This window comes from Stegodyphus dumicola, chromosome 3 (genome assembly GCF_044657685.1).
Source record: "Stegodyphus dumicola isolate Sdum_Otavi_A_Nest chromosome 3, ASM4465768v1".
In the NCBI taxonomy this organism is placed as follows: Eukaryota; Metazoa; Arthropoda; class Arachnida; order Araneae; family Eresidae; genus Stegodyphus; species Stegodyphus dumicola.
In genome coordinates, this window is record NC_140770.1 from 25429305 (window position 1) to 25451893 (window position 22589).

Genomic DNA, 22589 nt, shown 5'->3' on the forward strand with positions numbered 1-22589 from the left:
AACTTCAGGATTTTGGGTACAATTTGTTCAGCCGTTCCCCCCCCCCTATTCTCTTGATTTGGCAGCCTTAGACTTCCATCTCTTCCCAAACTTGAAGAAATTTGTTTCTGGGAAGTGCTTTGCATCCAGGTGAAAAAGTTGAGAGGGTCGTAGATGAATATTTTCTCAACCTTCCAGACTCTCACTTCTGGAAAGGAATATTGATGTTGGACAAATGCTGGACCAAGTGTGTTTCTAAGTCATGGGAGATTATGTAAAAAAATAAAATAATTTTTTAACTGAAAGTCATAGTCTTCCAATGTAAGGCCGAGAAATTTTCACCTTACCCTCCTATGTAATAATAATACAGAATAATTCACAGAAAACTCCTTGAAACTGCACATTTTTAAAATTATAAATGAATATTTAAATATTACATTTAAGACTTACCTCATCATCAAAGCTTAAACTCTCATTCAAAAATCTTGTGCGATCATTTTCATTTTGTAATTTTCTCACACTGAATGAACTTGTTTTAAAGAACATTAATTCGGAATCTTTCCCAGGTGGACTGCGAACTGGAGATACTTCCAAAGATGTATCTTCATTATACACAAGATGGTTACCTTTTGTAGTATCATTAAATTTACTTTCATGAGTGTCCGGTTTAGAAAATGAGAAATTTTTTTCAGTCTCAGAAGATAATGATTTATTACAGCTTTTCTCATTAGTCAGAGAATTTTGGAGAGGTTCTTCCAAAGATCTAATGTTACAAGTTGGAAAATGAACACTTTCTTCCTCGATCTCATCAGTATTTTGAAATGATTTCTTATAATCAAGAATGTCCAGTTTTGCATTCTCAGTGTTTTCTTTCTCCCCTTCATCAGGATTTTCACACGATTCCTTGCAGTCAAGAATACTCAGTTTGGAATTCCCCATATTTTCTTCATTAAACTTATCAGTAACATAATTAGCATTATTCATTAGATTTCTGGAATCATTAATATTAGATATACTGGTTTTGTTTCTTTTGTCTTCAGTATCTTCAAAAGAGTCTATTAAATCAATTGTTTTGTTGTTTTCATTATTTGTCTCATTACTGGAAATTAATTCAGTAAACAATGCACATTTTTCTTCTGCCTCTGGAAAAAGAGATATTCCTGCTTTTCCAGATTCTATATTATCCATACTATTTAAGAATTCTGGAGTGTTGGATTGTTTTTCTGTTGTAGATAACTCAGAAGTATTATTTTGAAAGGAATTCATATTTTCTTTAATTTCTTCTTTTTCCTCTGGTATAAAAGGCCCATGCTTTTTTTCAGCAGTTCTATTACTAGAAGGAGAGCAACTAAATGATTTTTTTAAATCTCTTGCAAATGCAAATTTACTCTCTGGTTCAGATGCTGCATAGTAATTTGTAATTTTATTAGGCTTGCATGCATCTCTTTCTTGTTCAAATGAGCTCAAAGCATTACTCTCCAATACACCTAGAAAAGTGGGATTCATTTAGTCATATTTAAAAGGCAATAAACATTACAAAACACATTAATTTTACGTTATATGCAAACAGAGTATAAAATTGAACTAATACAGTAATTTTAATTTATTGATTATGGTAAAACATGCAAGAGATATCTGCCCAAAATGAGCTATGCAGATTCTCCATTTTAGGCAAATAGCACAGACAGGACTTCCTGAGGGAACCTGGTAGTCATGTAATAGAGTAATCTCAAATTCAAATTTCATGTACGCTGAATGCTCAGTCTGAAAGTATCCGACAAGTCACAGCACTTTTTTAACAAAATTTTAAAACAATAAAACAAAACAAAAATAAATAAAATAAAAACTTTAAAATTATACTTACAGAATATTCATTAAAGCATACATAAACCACAATAACAGCACAATGAAGACATTCAAATTTACATTAATTTTCTATCTGAAGCTTAAATGTTGGTACTTGCGAGAAATTTCTATGATTATCCTTTGTAATTCAAATGCACCGAGAGTTAAATGTGAAAATTAGACCAACATTTATTTCAGATAATTGCATTATGTTGAATTATCTAATTCCTTACTTTAAACCTTAATTAGTACACTCAGTAAAATTTAGTTTCCCAACTTTAGCTGTCAGTAATTTAGTAAATTTAGTTTGCCAGCTGAAGCCGGCTAACTGAATTTACTGACTGTACTAATGTGGGAAATTCTCCCATACTATCTTACTCACATAACTTGATGTACAAGCATACAAAGACAAAAGCTCCAAATTATTCATTATATTTTTCCTTAACCGTTTGAGTCCGGCGAAGCGCGCACTTGTCGTATGCCAAAAATACGGCGCAGCGCAATAGCGCTTCTCTTGTTTTCTATCGAGAATGTGAAGACGCTGATGTTGGTTAGTATACTTTACGCGATTATTGAGAGCATTTCTAGTGATATCAGTAGCAGTTGTTTTATAGGAATTGGAAATAGTTTTCATTTTCTTTACTAAGTTTTATACTGATAATTATGAAATAACCCATGTCAAGTTCTGATTCATTTGAAAGTGACTATATTATGAGAAGTGATAATGAAGAGTATAGTAATGACCTTGAAAGTGATAGTGGAAGTGACATCATCATTCGTTCGAAGAGATTACGAGTTATTAGTGATGATGATGAAGTAACTGCAAGTACCTCTGATGATGATATTATTGATGAGTTTTTAGCCGTGGATACAATTTTTTTGAACAAATCGAATACTTTTTCTGAAGTATCTGGACCAAAGCATGCCCCTCCTCCTGATGCGAAACCAATTGAATATTTCAATTTTCAATAATTTCCCCCCCCCCCAAGTATACTAACCAATAGCAGCGTCTTCGCATTCTCAATACAAAACAAGAGAAGCGCTATCACGCTGCGCCGTATTTTTGGCATACGACAAGTGAAGCGCGATAGCGCTTCGCTGGACTCAAACGGTTAAATAGCAGCTGCATACATAAGCTCAGTCTATTTTTTTATTCCCCTAAAACTATAAGCACCATATTTGTAAAAATACATAATTAAAATGTATTTGTAGGCTAAAAGTTCGAGACCACTGATGTAATATGCAGGAAAACTGACAAAAATCCTGTTTAGCCCACAAGGAAAAAAATTGGGAGAAACTGCCAGTGCCTTCTGCTTTCAGCCACTCCAATGACAGGCCCAACTTATACAAAAGTAGTCTAAATATTATAATTTTTCATATTATATTTGGGAAAAAATAATATTTTCTATAATTCATACCTGCACATAGAAATCTTCATATTGAGAAAGGTGAAAAATTACAATTTTATATCACAACATGTATTTTTAATAAAAAAACAGTAAAAAAGTTTTTTTTCTTCCCATTTTCCTGCAGCATTTATTTCTGTTTTTCAGTTAGATAAAGCAAACTGTTTTCTTTTATTTTCACATTAAAATTTACTGATAATGTCTTCCAAAACAAAAAATTGTTTGATCATTAAACACAACTAACATCTACAGTATTCTCATGATCCAAAACATACAATCTAATTTTCATTCTTTTTAAAACATATTCTCACTGAAGTTGTCCCATTTTCATTGTAAAAAAAAAAAAAAAAAAAAAAAAAAAAAAAAAAAAAAAACTTATTTTATTTAAAATACTTTAGTTAAAAATATTTTGTATTTTCATTTAATATCAGAAACTTTTTTATTAGAATTTTATCTACCAGTAACCATTAAAAAGAAAAGTTACATAATTAGCAACAGAAAATATTTTATGAATTTATTCCAAATTGCATAACACTCATAGAAGAATTTTTGGTGATCATTGCCCTGAAAATTACACTCATCCTTACCTTTCCAATTTTATGTAGCTTAACATTTTTCACAGGCTATTATTATTACTGACTGTTATCTTATAAAAGTTAAAGCTTGAATTTTCGATTATATTAAAAAAAGTTTCTAATTCTGGAACTAAAGCAAGATTTGCAAATCTAAAGAATGTTTCTATGTCAGTCAAGCAGAAAGTGGAACTGTTGCAAAAAATGGACAAAGGCATATTCAGAGGATTATGGCATTGAAAAGTCAACATTACATAACATAAAAAACTGAAAATGAACTAAGTAGTGCCATACTGTTCCATAATGCCTTATATTGACCCATTTTGATGAATTACACAGTCTTTTATTGTTTTTAGTATGTACATTAGTATAGACAGTCCCAGAAATTTGAAACTTCTTGCTGTCATGTAGAAGGCGGGTTGAAATTTTAATCTTTCCCCCCCCCTCCCAAACGTGAGACAAAAACGGAGAATGAGCAGCTAATGTATACTTCCTTACAAAATCTAACCTGGGTTACTAAAGATTTCAAAAATTTTGAGGTTAAACAACCCTTCCTCGATTCCATGGGTCATGATATTGGACATCCTTTGCTAACTTTTTTTTATTGACCACACCTCACATTAACATTAATAAAATTTAGATAAACTGTTATGTTATATCAATTCGGAATTTTTTTACAAAAACTTTATTCACACTCTTTGTATCTTTAAAGAAAAAGAGGTCAAATCATGTTACACTAACTTTTATATCTAAGCATCGCCTACTAATTGATTTGCACTGCACTGTGTACTCCTTGTTTTGAATATTAAGTGAAATTTGATGTGATTTCACATAACTTGTAAAATTTAGCAAACATTTGCTGCTTATAAACTTTGAAACGATGGCAAGTGCCAGCTATTTGCTTTTAAAGGCATCTATGTGTTGTGTCGTCTCAGACTTTGCATTGCATAATATTTCCTAGAACATATTCAAAATAATGAATTATTACAAAAGTTCACAATTTTTACATTCAATTTACCTTTATTTGTAATTTTGGGGTTGTTCACAATTTTTTTGCCGTTGGGAGAAAATACCTCTGTGCTGTTGTTAGCATTTACATCTTCTGAGTCAATATTACTATAGTTTTTCGAAGATAAACTTGTTTGAGGAATTAAATCAATCACATCTGGTATTAGAGGTGGTTTATAAGTATCTGAAAGAAAAAATAAATATTTACAAACAATTATTAATTTCAAATGGGAAAAGATAAAAATATGGTTAAAGCAGATAATCAATAGCAGTACTACATTTGCATTAAATAAGATTATGTTAAATGTAAGTTTTAAAATGAACTGCATTTTTTTATTATGACAAGTATTAGTATAGTAATGTATTAGTATAGTAATAGTATTAGTATTTTTATTAGTATAGTAATGTATTTTTAAAACATTTTTCTGAAAAATATGTACAGGGTTGCCACTCAAACAGGCAAATGAAATTCACTGACTTTTCCAAGTTTTCCAGGTGTGTTTTAAGAAAATTCCAGTTCATCCGCGTAATGCACATTGGCTGTACTAAGAGATAAATTAATTATGGTACCACTTGAAAATACAAAAATTTGCCAGTTACATATGACTTATAATATATAATCCCCAAAGCATTACTATTATAACTATAATAGAAGCTGTTTTCTCCAGTGAATATTGAGATTAGAATCTGTGCAATCTGGATTACAAAATGTCTTTTTTTGGAGACATTTTGCAGCTAAGCGAAAGAAAAATCTATTTAATGATATTTTTAAATAAATTCAGGTATTTTATATTTATCTAGTAGCATACATAAGCAAAGAACATGTGCATTAAATTTCGTGATGGTATGTCATCATACTGCTAGAATTAATTTCAGGATTATGCCAGAGAAAATTTCCTGAAATTTGAAAGTATTATTTACTAATAAATAATAAATAAATTCAGAGAGAAGCAGCAACATTAAATGACATAAGTAACATTAAAATAAAGATAATTATTTAAAAATTGAATTAAAACAATCAACGATATTTTGGCAAATATAGTTACATAAAATGGTTAGCCTAGGTGACTGATTACTATTTTTTATTTTACTGCAAAATGACAAAAAGGCATTTATTTAAAAAAAAAAAAAAGGGGGGGGTTAAAGAGATTTTGAGGTAAAATCCTTGTATAGGCTACGGCCTTGGCACGATTTTGAAAATTGTCGCCAACACTAAAATGGCCCGTTTACTGCTCATAATAATATCCACAAATCCCGTGTATATGGTACATAGAGGCTATTCTAACATCCATGGTACCATATTCTAGGATTAAACCAATTTTATTTTATATGAGAATACGTATTTTCCTTAGTTCAACATGCACTGCAAATTCGCACGAGAGTTTCTCGATAGTCGAGGTTACTGGAAACCAAAAGTTGCTGGAAATTTGCTTTGCTTTTCTAAAAGACAATTTGATTGGACCTGTGAAAATTGGCTCTATGCCAGCTGGCCGAATGATGCTCACGTGATACATAATTCGCCAAGAATGTGATCGCTTCCAATGTCGGCATAAAACTCGCTTTTTTTGGGGGAATAGCCGTATGAAATTCCGACTTTTCCAGATTTTGACTCACATATTTAAATTCCCTGACTTTTCCCTGAATGTTTTTGTCAATTTTTGAATTCCCTGACTTTTTCCGGTTTTCCTGGTAGCATGGCAACTCTGTATGTAGGTAAATTACAAACTCAAAATTATATTGTTCAATAAAAATATATAATTATGATTCAAAGATTAGAGGACAATTAAAAAGCATGCAGAAACATTTTCATTAAAACATGTACATAACTAATAATTGGTTTAAGTAATGGGTTTTTATATTTTTAATGAAATATGGAATACACAAATACAGAGGTTGTTTACACATTTTTAGAACAATTTCGATATAGAACTTAGAAAATTTGAAATAATTTCTGGCAACATCTTATTATTTGAAATAAGAAACACTGTCTGCTACTTTTAAATTTATTCTTCTTTCAAAATGCTGCATGTAAACTGTGAACTGAAGACTATGTTTTTGGACAGAACAGAACAACAGACAACAGAAGTATTCCTATTCAGTACTTCAAAAACATTGTGAAATGCATGGTTTCAAAAATTTTTTAAGTATGGAATAAACATAGAAGGGAAAAAGCCATAAATCATTACTTCTACAAGAAAAGACTCCATACGAATATCCAGAAAAGGTATGCACTGTTTCTAAAGTTAAATCATTAGTAATACAGAAAATCTACCAGCACAGAAAACAATTACAAAGTATTAAAATACATCTGCAGCAATAATAAATAAAATAATAAACCAAGACTTACAACTTAAAAAAGCTCAAACCATAATGTTCACTCGCTGTTGCCGAGGCATGTGGCTCAACAATTTGTTAAACATACTGTATGAAAACTATTTAGCAGGAGATAAATGCAGTAGGTGAAATATATACTAAACATAAATGAAGCACTACACATGATACTGTACTGATTTTCTGCTATCCAGATCAGTAGTGATTTTTCAGCATGCACTAATGCAGAGGTTCTTAAATGACCCCAATTGGGATCACGAAACTTGCAGTAAGGGGTTGCCAAAAATTTAGCAATTTTGATGTTTTTTAACTTATTATAATAATTTATAATTACCAAATATTTTTACATGATGTATCTAAAAATACATAAAGATAAGACAATACAGACAAAAAAAAACAAAAATGCTTCGATGCATTTTTTTTTTTTTTTTTTTTTTTTTTTTTAACTTTAAAAATTAAAATCAATGACCTAAAACTGCAATAGTATATTACAGTACAAATGAAGAAAATGAGAGTTCGCTTATGGGGATCCCACAAAATTTTTGTTAATATTAGGGGGTTCTCACACCAAAAAGTTTAAGAAACCCTGCTGAATGCAAATATTTGCAAAGATTGCATTGATTGATAACATCTAAAGAAAGGTGCAGGTAAGGCCATCCGTGCATATCGCACCATCCACGTCACTCGCACCACCTTAGTTGGGTCTGCATTCAGCCATTAGCAGTGCAGTTATGTTAACTTTTGATGGAAAAAAAAAAAAAAACTATGAATTTTTTTAAAAAAGTTTTAAAGTCTATTAAAAACGCAAATACAATAATCATAATATTAAATAGTCTTGTTGGCACATGCAAAAAAAAAAAGTTACCAACCAGCCACAATGTGATATTTGATATGAAGTACTTAGCAATAATGTTGTGAGACATTCTTATTTGGAGCTATATTTGTCAACAAAACATAGCACTTTAAAAGACAAGCCAAAGGATTTTTTTTTTAACTGCAACATGTACAAGTTTGAAACATATGAACTTGGATAATAGTACACCTTTGCTCAGACATCTGAAAAAGCATTCAAAGCTTAGTATGCATTATCACTACTCAGTGGCTTAGTGAGGGGGGGCAAGGGGGTGTATGATGCCCCGGCGCCGCTCGCAGAGGGGCGCCAAATGGTCTCCAAACAAAATTTTCAGGAAAATTTCAGTTTTTATTTTGATCGATTTCTGGAAAATATATTTAAAATTAATAATTATTGTAATATAATTAATTATTTTCTTGGTTTGTCTGATAAAATGTGTAATAAAATGTTTGCAGTACATCAAAGAAACATCTCCGTATACGAAACGTTCTTTCTGACCACTTTATTTCTGTAAAATAGATATATTTTTAGTTTTTTTTAAACGAAATATGCATATAGCTCCCGCTTTTGTGGGACACGACCTTGTCCCGCATTTCTCAAACATATCCAGTTTCCAAAAACAATTCCATAGTCTGGAAATGACAGTTTTGAAACTCTTAACACTTCCGCTACAATGGATTTCGTTTGACTCTCCTGTAAACGACTGATGGCCTTCCTGACTACCGATTCAACTAAGTCATCTTGCTGAGACATCGTATATTCACTGCTACAAAGCATTCAACGCGTGTCAATTGTTTTTAATATCCTACTACAAAGGAATGCTGCAGGTTGCTCCTTACTCCTTATCTAATATGCATGGTTTTCGACGTAACAGACTAAATTTGCATATTTTGTAACAGTTATAATTTTCCTTTATAATCTCTTATATTTCTTTTTGTTAAAATGGTTGTTGATTATATGGTTATTTCATACCGAAATCACAATATCCCCTAATTGTTTTGAGCAGTGAATGTGAGTGCAAGATATTACTCTGCAGTAGAAAAAAAATTGAACCTAAAACTCCATTACAGATCTATGGAGAAAATGTTTTTCTAAACCTAAGAGTCGCACTTCAAATACTCCTTACTATTTCATTATCAAATGCTAGGTACGTTTGTTCAGCAAATTAAAATAAATTTTGACTATTTACAATTAACGGTGGGACAAGATCACCTAAGTCATCTAGCATTTTTAAATGTGGAAAGAGAAAAATTTGAAATGACCGACTTTGATGAAGTAATTGATAAATTTCCTTCATCTAAGGCAACAAAAATGTATACATAGTAATTAATTGTATTAATTTATTATAATATTACATTATTATTAATAAATATATCTACTTACCTGTAATATATATTAAACTATTAATTGTTTAAAAATTTTACTTTTTTAAAACAATAATATAAATATGTAAAATAAAATAAATAATTTTTTAACTAATTCCAGATCATCGTATTTTGATTTTTCAGCCAACTCAGATACATTTCCGAATCCAATGCTAGTGCAGTTAGGTAGTGACTATTCTTAACATGTTTTAGAATATTTTTATGGCAGATTCAGCATTTTATTACTATTTGCATTATTTTCTTATTACGAATATATTCTATACATTATATTACTGTAAGTGTTTTTTTGGGGGGGGCACCAAAATAGTATTTTGCCCCGGGTGCCAATTATGCTCGCTACGCCACTGTCGCTACTCATAGCTAAAGCCAAGACATATTATATTATTGGAGAAACACTTGTCAAACCGTGGCTGTTGAAAGTAGCTGATTTTGTTCTTGGACTAAAATAAACAGAAACTTTCACAAATACTGCTTTCTGACAGCAGTGTGAAACATTGCATTGATGATATGGCTGAGACATAAAAAACCAGATAGTGCAGGCTGTAAAAGTATCAAATTTTTTCACAATACAGTTGAATAAGCGTACAGATGTTGGAAACTGTTGTCAACTATTAGTTTTCCTTCAATACATACAAAACAATTAAGGACAAAATGCTGTTTTCTATAGAGCAACGAGTACTTCAAAAGAAATTCATATAATGACAGCAATCTCTGAATTCTTTTGCAAATGTGAACTGTCACGGCAAAAGCTGATAGGCATATGCACAGATGGCATATTGTCAATGCTTGGATCTCATCTCAGGATTTGTACAGATGGTCAGAGAATAAAATCCCACTGCTACTACTGTTCACTGTCAAGCCTTTGCAACTAAGACACTTCCAAACAAATTCAACAATGTCTTAAAACTATGCATCAAAATTGTCCATCATGTTAAAAAAAGTACATTAAATACTTGACTTTTTATGGCATTTTGTGAAGATTTGGGAACAGAATAAAGCTCTGCTATTTTAGTTTTCCTTCAATACATACAAAACAATTAAGGACAAAATGCTGTTTTCTATAGAGCAACGAGTACTTCAAAAGAAATTCATATAATGACAGCAATCTCTGAATTCTTTTGCAAATGTGAACTGTCACGGCAAAAGCTGATAGGCATATGCACAGATGGCATATTGTCAATGCTTGGATCTCATCTCAGGATTTGTACAGATGGTCAGAGAATAAAATCCCACTGCTACTACTGTTCACTGTCAAGCCTTTGCAACTAAGACACTTCCAAACAAATTCAACAATGTCTTAAAACTATGCATCAAAATTGTCCATCATGTTAAAAAAAGTACATTAAATACTTGACTTTTTATGGCATTTTGTGAAGATTTGGGAACAGAATAAAGCTCTGCTATTTTTCATATGGAAATACGTTGGCTCTCAAGCAAGGCATATACTCTGGTTATTAAAATTAAAGAATAATGAGAAAAAAATCTGCTCATTACTTTAATGTTGCAACCAATGCCTAATGCTACAATTATTTATGTTAACTAAATACAACTGAACACAAAATTGCACTTCTGTGCATATGCTATCACCAGAAAAAAGCAAATTCGGTGATTGACTATGTGGTGAGCAATGGATGCATATTGGAGTGTTGTTTAAAGTGAATGTGGTTTCTGAAAGTGATCAGTATTGATTTCAGTTACTGAAAGTGATCAAAGGCATCATTTAAGTGGCAAATAGTTGGTAAAATCGAGAGAGGTCAGACACTAATGGAGGTCATTCAAGATTTGAATATCCCTCAAAGTGTCATATGAAGAATTTACAGCTGCTTTTTAAGCAATGGATCAATTGACAGAAACCCTGGTCACTGTTTAATTGGGTGCCATCATCATATTCAATGGAGCCAAGATGACTGAGCCCAAGTATGATTTACTGACAAGTCCAGATACAGTCCAAACAATGATTCTAGATGTGTTTTGATCTGGAGAGAGGAAAGAACATGCAACTTGCCTTTCCCTGTCTGTGAAATATCCCATTTCTGTAACTGCTGTTTAATGGTTTGGGGAGAAATCATAACAAATGGCTACACCTAGCTATAGATCTTTCAAGAAGCTTCTATGACTGCTCGGAGATATGTGGATGAAGTACTGGAACTCTAAGTTAGACAATATAGGGATGCTGCTGGCCCAGAGTTTATGATAATAGATGATAATGCTCAGCCTCATCCAGCATATATGGTGTCAGAATACTTGCAAATTGGTAAAGATGAAATCAAGACATGAGGATGCATATTTGTTCGAGGTGAGCATACACAATATTAAAGAAAAATTTTTCCACAAAAGGTGACAATTTTTCCAATTTTCATAAATTTGGTTTTAATTTCAATATTTTGCATTAATCAACTGCCAAAAATTGTAATTTATACTAATTAATACTTTTGCAAAAATTTATATTAATAGTTTTTCATTAATTATCAGTTATGTTTTATTTGTTATTATTATTGTTTATTATTTTGATGACCAGTGCACTTTACCAATCTCACACATTAGCAAGATTATGTGAACTTTGAAATTAAATGATTCAGTTCTTGGAAATTCAAAATCAAGCTATATAAATTGCATGTAGAATTCTGAAATTCAAGTGTCCAAGTTGCACTAGTTTATCTATTAGATATTTTCGACTTGTTGAACTTGAAATTACAAGATGTAGATACAAATATAATTTATCATTGTGAGGCCATCACAGCATATACTGATAAGTTGCAACTCAGGGAATGTAAAATTTTTGCCTGCAATTATAACTGCTCTTCTAAATTATTTGGAATCCTGGAAGGAGCATGCTGAGGATACTGATACTAATAAAATATAAAATCATTTTCAGGAACTCGCTGATGAATTCTAATGTTACCTTTTTAACTTGTGTGATAATAACATTTACTGACTGTGACGAATCCTTTTCACTTTGACATAGATGTTCACCAAGAAATACTACAGAGGCAAGCTTTGGAAATTAAAAAACATTCTGCTGCCAAATATAACTTAAAGAAGATGGTCAAGCCATTAGTTTAGGTAAAATATCTCAAAGTTCTATCCCAGCATAGCAGAGCAAGCACTGCAATTGCACTTACTGTTTTCAAGCAATTATTTGTGCAAAAGAGCATTTTCAGCAGTTAAGCAATAAAAATGAAATTCAATATTGCTAGTGATTTACATTGAACACATTCTTCCATTCAACTAAGAACTGAAAATCTCAAAAACATGCAAGCTCATTTGTCTGACTGATTTTTCCCCCCCCCCCTTATCTTATGTGTGCAAAAACAGTGCATTTTTGCAATAAAACATTTATAGATTCTGTTTCTTGTTCTTACTACCCTTAAAGATAGGTATTATTACTGGGGAAGTGAGGTAAGGTAATTTTCATTTTTTTGGCAGCAGGATGGTGTGGCAAAAAAACTTTAAGAACCTATGCTCCAGTATCTCCGATGTTGGTTTGGTAATTGATTTCACACCATTCACTGTGTTAGCTGATTTAGTAGCTTTTTTTTCCACTATCGTATATATAACCGTATTCAGCATGTGGTATGCAGTACTGAAGTTTCAGATATGCATGCCATCTCCATACTTTCCAACAATCTTTTTTTTTTTTTCTTTCTTTACTCTCTCTCTTCACCCCCCAAAAAAAAACATCTCCACAATGATCCTAACAATTTTCTTCATTGCTCGACTCTTCTCATTAACTTTCTTAAAACTCATTGTTAATAAATTCACAAAACATTTATGCAAAAAAATGCAAAATCACTTGAAAATTCAGAGTCATAGTGTAGGTTATTTATTAAATAACAGCAACATCTGCACTGATGCTCCTGGGCAATTGTAGTATTGTTTCAAGAGGTTAACAAGCATTATGCACTCAATCAAGTCTCATCAAACTCGAATCCTATTCCAAATAAATACATACCAAACAAACATTTTTCCACCCAAACAGGGCATACACTAAGTTAGACATGTTTCAAAGTGGGAATATATCAAGGTACCACTGTGGTTTAAAATGCATAACTACATTAATTTACTCTCACTTCTCTAAGGTTTTTCCCAGGGAATAGGACTATTTGTCACTGCCTTTTTAACATAACCATTTTGCTTTCGGGCTGATTCACCATCAAGACATTTTTCTTTACATGACTGTGTTATACCTTGCTGTATTGTATTTTGATTATTTAGTTTAATAATTTTGTTTATCTATTGTATAGTGAAGCCATATTTTTCTTTACATGCCTGTATTATATCCTGCTATATTACAATTAAATTTATTTAGTTTAATAATTTTGTTTACTCATTGTATGGATGGCTGTCTTAAAATTTAAAAGAAAAAAAGCTTTTGCAATGTAGGACATCTTCAAGAATTAATCATATATTACCAAGAGCCAATATTTTTTTCCAGGTAAACATTTTATTTGCAGGAGTTTAATTAAAGTTTCAAGAAATTTTTATAAATTGTGTAAATATTACATCTGCATTATTTTAGAAACAACACTTTAACTTCTGTTATACCAGAGGTTTAACCCAAAACTATGAAATATGACAATTTTCTAACTAACTGTGTAATTTCTTTACATCCCATGTTTGAAAACAATTATATATATTATAAGCAATGCTTATTTCATTTCTACTTGACTGTGAGACAGACTGAGAAACAAAAGAGCGATGGCGAAGTTGCTACAGTGAAACACGAATGGCGAAAAGTTCTAGATCCTTTTTCATGTCCAATGTAAATATAGGATGCTTTCTCTTGAAAAGTTTTTTAGGAAAACCTTGTCCCTTATAAGGCAAATGGCCAAATGTACTTCACCTTTATCAAATAATACAAATCAACAGCTGCAAATTTTGAATTTACACATGGAATTAAAACAAATCTTTCCAATTTTTATATTTAACTGATGAATAAACACACTCACTTAAGTGAAGTTTAATCTTAGACTGATACTGGTTTTACAAAAAAGATCTACAAGAAATGCAACCTTCTTAAAATATCAAAACATTTGTATATATCAGAAGCAAGAAAAGTATGCCATTTTAAAAAAGATATTTAAATAATCTTACCCTTTTCTGTAGATCTCTTGAAAGTTGGAATGGGTTCTAAAAATGGCCTACTGTAACTACCAGTTAATCGAATACCTTCTTCAATAATTGAAGCTTCAGCTTGAATTAGCTGTTGTGCTGCAGCAACCTAAAAAATCAATAGAAGGTTATAAATTCCTGTACAAAAGCAAAGGTTTTCACTTTAAAATTAAAAATAATGTGAAATATTAATAATGGTTCTTGCAAATATTGCCTCACATAACAATATGCTCTCATATACTTAAATGAAAATCCCCAAAATTGTTTACTTCTGTAATGAAGTAACATAAGACTAGCAGAACAATTCAAAAATTTTGCTATATCTTTGCATTAAAATATCAACAATTTTCCACGCTCATTTTAAAACTACATTATTTTTAATTTAAGTGAGAAGATTATTCAGCAACATATTTGTTACACCTAATTATTAATAGAAAAGGTGGATTCCCTTAAAATATAAAAGCACATAAATATAAGTTATGATTCACTAAGATGTTAAAATGGTGACATGTGAATTTATTATTTTCTTGCGCTTGATTAGTATAAAAAATAATAACAAACAAGAGCTCTCTGCCCCTCTATGAAAAGTTGTCATAGCTTTCAAGGAATCTGAATTCTTAACTTAATTCAAAGTTTCTAAAGTTTCAATTTAATTAGAATAGGCCATAATGATACATTAACATGGGCATCACAAAATATTTTGTGGCACTGTAGTAAGTTGTCAGACAGAATCATACTTACTGAAAACAAAACAAAACAAAAATTTAATTCATGGGTTCGCATCTACACAATGCAGGATGTTTTGTAAAGTCTAGGAAGACAAAAGTCATTCTGAAAAACATGGAAATATTTTACAGAAGCACATGACACAACAATCAAACGTTCTTGCATGTTCCAAACTAAAGACTAACTCTGATTCTCAGAAGCTGGTGTCACTCCACCCAACTTCAATTCACTTCAGATGTTTTATCCAATATTCAGTGATAACACAATCATTACCCCCTCCCAAGAATGGTTGCAATGATTTCCTAAGATATGGTTGCAAAATAAAGATTCTATAACCTTTATAAAAAAATCTTTATGTTATGTCTTGTAAAAGAATTAAAGGATGTAAAAACTCTATTAGGAGGTTGAAACTGTGAAAACAAATATACTCAAATAAACAAACAAAGGGGAAAATAAAACAGACAGAGAGAAAAAGAAAGTGATAAGAATCAAAACTTTGCTATAAGAAGAATCAGCTGCAAACCTGTAAGTTCATAAAACTCACTACTACTTCTTTTCCTAAAGAGAGAAAATTTCAAAATTTTCATAATATGAGCCTTGAATAAAGTTCTATTTGGAACCCAGTCAAAGATAACCATAGTGATCGAAGATACACTTTAAGATGTCCTAGTATATACTTAACTAGCGACCCGCTCCGGCTTCGCATGGGTATAAAATATCAATGGATATTTTAACAATGAATCGCAGTTCATAATCTTTTTCTGAACTTACATACCTCACCTTAAATTACAATTTTTGAAAATAATTTCCTTAATATTAAATTGATTTAATATTAAATTGATTTTAACCAAAATCTTAATAGAAAATTCCAATCCATAAATTATGGTTTTATTTAATCTAATCTTATCTTACCTTATGTACTTATAATTACTATAAGTGCGATTTAAAAATTAACCTTAGAATAGAATATCATTTATATTTTAAAACTACTATCATACAATTATTTATCGTAACTTACTTATAATTACTGATACATTGTCGCGCTGAAAGCTAGAGAGCTCCGATAATAAACGTGTCCGATCGCTGCTAAATTAAAAGTGCTATATAGGCAGAACCGCGGCCCTCCGATGCGCTATTTATAGGCACGCTCCCGCCGCCCCGGCCGGCCAGTACCGCCGCAAACGCTACGTCCCGCAATTTTTAAATCTGTAGACCTTTTCAATGTGTACAATACTTAGTACATTATTTTGATAAATCTCGTATGGTTCAGCCTGCGTTTGCAATGTAAGCAGAAAAAATGTAATTATTTACAACATCACATTAGAAATCTAAAAAATAACTGTATTTCTCCACTATTTAATGGATGTTATTATACATATAAACCTTCCTCTTCAATTACTCTATCTATTAAAAAAAACCGCATCAAAATTCGTTGCATAGTTTTAAAGATTTAAGCATACATAGGGATATAGGGACAGAGAAAGCAACTTTGTTTTATACTACATAGTGATGAAAGATATCCATATGTTCGTTATATCCGATTTTCATACTCTTTGAAATTCACTATAACATTAAATATATAGGAAACTGGACAAGACAAAAGGGTTCATTCTTTATATCCAGGGATCCTTTATACGCTATGTTAAACTGCATATGCAAATAAAAGTTGTATTACACCTATAAGGCCTTTTCCTTGTGTAAAATATATAAAGATACTAATTTTGACGACTGTAACAGAGAGCTCTTGAAAAATTGGAAATTTTAGTCTAATGCCACATCAGATGATAAAATGCAAACAAAAAAAATCTAATTTACTATTGATGCTTTAAAAAAATTAATAAATGAAAAGGCATTAAAAAACCTTTCAATTTTCTCAAACTAAAAATTAGTTAAAATAGTTAAAAATTTAACTTATTCTTTCAGGGAAAAATACATTTTTAAATATGTAAGTTTATGAAATAATTTTTTTACAATTTCAAAAAACAAAAAAATTCAAGAAAAAATTTGACAATCGTATATTTTGTCAAGGAAAAACAATCATAAGTATAAAAAAATTATATATATATATATATATATTGCTTAACAAAAAGAATCATTATAAATTACAGCACTTAAAAGCCTTAAAATAATATGCAAACCTAATAAAAGTACAAAGATAGGACAAATATATATACAGTACAAAGTCCATAATCCGAACGTCCATTATCCGGAATGATCTATAATCCGGACCTCAAAGCCGCAAACTTACACATGCGCGTTTGATGCGCACGTCCGCTACGCATGCACGTAAAGCATTTACCCATGTGCACTTCCGATAGTGAAGAAAGTAACAGAGAATGTTATTGAAAACAAAAAAATTTCGATTGACAAGTTAGTCGGTATTCTCGAGACAGCAATTACAGGACTTGAACTTTGTAACTAAAAAGAAATTATGTCTGTTTATAGAATTAAAGAGAAAGTATTAGCACATAAAGTGAAGCAACTTAAACAACTTTCTGTTAAAGAATTTCATGTTTTAGAAAATCAATAAAGGTTATCTACAAAGCTGATGCTTTTTAGTTCAAGGAAACAATTTAGTTCCCCAGGTGAGGCATTTAATGATATTTAATATGTTGTAATTATATGCTTTAGAACTGTGTTTAATGAACTGTTCAAGTACTAGGACTACAAATCATCTGCATGACGATAGAAATGTTTACTAAAGTAAACAAATAAATATTAAGTTTTTTTTTTTTTTTTTTTTTTTTTTTTTGCAAATTTTGATACCCTTTAGATCGTAATTGCTCTTTATTTCATAAATTACGGTTTCGTACTTCTAATTGTATAATTTCTGCATGCCATCTTACAAACCCCTAATCCGGAATCACCGAAGTCCCAAGACTGAATCAATAAGCTTGAATTCCAATCAAGCTACAGTAAAAAAATATAAAAAAATTTTAAAAAATAAAATAAATAAATAAATAAAAGGAGGAAGAAGAAGAAAGAAAAACCATTTCTGCTCCCCCCTTCCAATTTTTCTTGGTATTTATTTATCTTGGTATTAGTAAGTAAATTCATGCCGTTGGATGTATATTTAATATTTGCATTTCTTGTTTTCTTTTGCCTTATTTGTTTTCTCACTATTTAATAATATGTTATGATTTTTACAATAAGCTTGTTACTGGCAACATGGTTTATTTTACTACTGACTTTTTGTGAACGGTAACAGTTGTTCATGTTTTATGTTTTAATAGAATAGCGTTCTTAGCCGCACTGTGCTGCAGGAAATCTTTCTGTTAAAGAATTTCATGTTTTAGAAAGTCAATAAAGGTTATCTACAAAGCTGATGCTTTTTAGTTCAAGGAAACTATTTAGTTCTCCAGGTGAGGCATTTAATGATATTTAATATGTTGTAATTATATGCTTTAGAACTGTGTTTAATGAACTGTTCAAGTACTAGGACTACAAATCGTCTGCATGACGTTAGAAAGATAAGTGGAAATATTTGTTTATGTTTAAGTATCCTGTTGAAGCTATTTGAGCTTATTAATCATTATTCATGGTAATAATGACGGAATTAAGTGAAGCTAATCTTAAAATATTAAGAGGACGAACGAAATCGTCCTTAACGCAGCTTCACAATAGTTTCAGTAATCAGTTAAGTCTAATGGAATTAAAAACGTGATTATACAGAATTCAACAAATATTTAAAACATTTGATCAATATGATCCCACTTTACCCAAAGAAGCTTCTGAAATTGCTGAATTCAAAGCTAAATATTTTGAAACAAAAGTAATGTATCAATAAGCCATGGAAATTTCAACGGCCAGAAATGTTTCGATTTCAAATTCCGTTGCAGTTGCGGCTAGCTTTAAACTTCCTCATTTAAACATTTCAAATTTCAATGGTAAATATACTGATAGGCTTAATTTTAAAGATCTATGGCGACAGTTCATACCAATCATTAGCGAAAATTCAGAAATTCCAATATTTGATAGGACTTTTAACAGACGAACAGCTGCTATTATTAAGCACATTCCGATTTCCGAAACTACATAAGATGAGGCTTGCGACAAACTGATGAATCGTTAAGATACAAAAAATCATATTGTCATGTTGCTTGTCAGAACATTTCTTGAGCAACCCAGAATTACTAGTTCTGATCTTGTTAATCTAAGAAAACTATCTGATACATGTGATGAAGTTGTCCATAGATTAAAATCTCTTGGCGAAAACGGCTTCACCTAGAATGTTTGGCTAATTTATTTTTGTTAGAAAAGGTCGATCCAGAAAAACACTACTTATGGTCACAAAAAATTTGTGAAGAAGATTTTCCTACCTTAGATTGTTTTTTAGAATTCTTAAACTCAAGATGTGTTTCACTCGAAATGTTAAACACTCATAATACTGAAAAGTGAGTATTGCATAAAAATCAGTGTTCTGTTTCGAAGAATGTTTCACATGATAATAAACATTCTGTTCTAAAATGTCAGCAATGCAATGGTTCTCATACTTTATCAAAGTCTTATAAATTTAAAGGTGCAGATAATAAGACTAGGAAAAATATCATCCTGAAGAATTTATTATGCTTCAATTGTTTAAGGAATCATCACGTAAAATTCTGTTCATCGCAGAATTTGTGTTCTATTTGTAAAGCAAAACATCTTACTTTACTTCACGAAGATATTAAAAATAATAACGTAGTGGTGTCAAATTCATCTCCACGTCATGAACTAATTTGTAACTAACTCAGACAAACAAAATAATATTTCAAGTTTTTCTTTCAGGATCAGAGAACTTCATTTTTACCAACAGCGGAAGAAATAATTTACGATTCTGCTGGCCAAGGTCATGAATGTATAATCCTTTTTGACAGTGGAAGTGAAGCTTTTTTCATCAGTGAATCATTTATTCGACTGTTAAATATACGCAGAAAAATTGCCCATATTAGCGTAAAGGGACTTTGTGATCCTGAAGCAGCTGTGACTCGCGGTTATGTAAATGTAAAATTGTTCCCGAAATCCGAGTTGCAAAAAAAAAATGGTGTTTTAATACAAGCATATACAGGGTTCGTAGCCACATTTTTTGTTAAAAAAATAAGCATCTATAAGCACATTTTAAGAAAAAAAATAAGCACCTGTCTAATTACATTATACACAACTGCATAACCTTAAAAGAAAAATTACAATTTAAAATGTGAGAAATGCAGTATTAATTAAGAGAAAATGAGCATTACTTCAACCATGGCAAACAATTACTTTCTTTTTTTTTTTTAATTTTACATAACAGTTCAATTTACAGAACTAGTTTACAATGAGAGAAAAAAAAACTATGCAGAACTAAACTATATTACAAAATTTAATGATGAAATTTCAGCTCAAAATAGAGAAAATAAATAATAAGACATATTTATTGTATTCACTTGGCACCTAATAATAAATACAATTTATTTTTCCACTCATATAAATATTTAAATAATTTAACTTAAATCAAAATTCTGAGCATTTTCTAAATTTTCATTGTATAAAACTTTTCCCTTAAGAGATATTGCAGGCAAAGTAATTTAAGTAAAAAAAGAGGAACATTTCTGAAATCGGAAGATGGGAAATTGTTTCATGCAGTCATCCTTTAACAGTAAAAGCTTAACTAACCTGCATACTCGGAAATTGCCAAATATTTGGATAGTCGAGCATAACCAGAAAAAAAGGAGCCGGAGACGTAGATTATAGCTGTTTTTTAGATTTTTCGACTGAATAAATGCTTTTGACATTTCGATATGTGCATCATTTAAAAATTCACCAATGGAACTGAAAAATATTCTGCATAGCGAGCACAGTAAAACTCTAACAGTAAAGAAAGAGACTTACCAATCAGGAGTGTTTTTCATCGTAATTTTGAGCAGACAGCATTAAATTTCTGGAATAGAATCATTCTTCGCTGGGGTTGGTAGACCGCAGAATTTTTAGTCCTATTCAATCCAGATTGAAAAGTGACCAAAAAAAAAGTCAATTGCTTGTTTTGCAGCGAACTGTAACAGTTTCAATATTCGAGATTTTGCGGAGAAAGGGGAGAACCTCCCAACCTCCATACTGTATAATGTATTCGGCACACAAAAAAAAAAAAGAAAAAGAAAAAAAAAGAAAAAAGAAAGAAGAAATTACTTTGACTGTTCAATTACTTTCCCTTTATTTAAGCCATTCCGGATATTATTCCTAAGAAAGCTAATCTGTGTTAAAACACACCCATTTTTGGAAGTTTATCTATACTTCAGCAGTTACTGCAACTATATTATTATAAATATTCATACATATGCTCATAATACAAGCATAACGATCATAATAAACACGAATATGAACTGACCACGCGGAAGGAGAATGCAAATTATTAAAATCTTGATAGAAATTCAAACGTGTGTAGTACTATTTGGGTGGGAGGAAATAAATACCAAATGTACCGGAATTTTCTACGCTTTCGCAATTCTTTGACCAATAGAACGACAGGCACCTGCCTGTACTCTCCTCATGCACCAAAGGTTATGTTAATGCAGAGAAAGGGGGAAAAGCTATTTCCAGGAGTATGATTCACCATCTGATGTTTCACATAAGGAAGAAAAGTTTTTTTATTTAGTTTCGGCTTTGGTACGAGGGGAAATTGCACGTTCATAAAAAAAAAGCGCTAAAAACAAAAAACAAAAAAAAAATAGAAAAAGTAAGCACCTATAACAGCCTTTAATATAAGGACTTATAGCACTCATAAGGACACCTACGAACCTTGATACATTCTTAAAAAATTAACTTCGCATTTGCCTTCAGTAAAGATTGACAGGAAAGATCAGTAAAGATCTTGCAGATCCGAATTTCAGTACACCCAAACAGACATGATAATTGGAGCTGACTATTTCTTTTCTCTGCTTCAGCCAGGGCAGATTGTTAAAAATGTAATTGCACAAAATACTATTTTTGGTTGGGTTGTATCGGGCAGAATTAAAATAAAAAATGCAAATATTAAATATACATACAACACATGCTTTAAAATGAAAAATTAGATGATTACAAAAATCTCTGTCCTGGAGATCATCAATTCCTTATATTCATTGTTGAATTATTTCAATTAAAATTCATATTGTACTTATCACACTTATCTCTGAACATGAACATACTGCTAAAATAGCAACAGCAAAGATTTCAGTAAACAGTTAACAAAAATTTGCATTTTTTTTTTTTAAATCATTGCAGGTGTTTATTATATATTTTTCATAATTTAAATGAAAACTAAGTTTAAACAGAAATTTTGAAGTTTATTTTATTCTAAATGTACAATAAAACATTACTGCAAAAAATGATAGCTTTACAAATGTACCATTTCTACTAAAAACTTTGTTCAAGTATAGGG

The 22589-nt window shown here is 30.9% G+C and overlaps 1 protein-coding gene across 1 annotated transcript in view; it reads right to left on the reverse strand.

Annotated features, from left to right (window-relative positions):
- The window catches only part of LOC118186474 (uncharacterized), a 154214-nt gene that overhangs the window by 25751 nt on the left and 105874 nt on the right, over positions 1-22589 (reverse strand). The window contains exons 22-24 of the mRNA XM_085812652.1: positions 14474-14600; positions 4821-4994; positions 430-1466 (exon numbers count right to left, since the gene is read on the reverse strand). Coding sequence (XP_085668778.1) covers positions 430-1466; positions 4821-4994; positions 14474-14600 — 1338 coding nt within the window. The remainder of the gene's footprint in view (positions 1-429; positions 1467-4820; positions 4995-14473; positions 14601-22589) is intronic.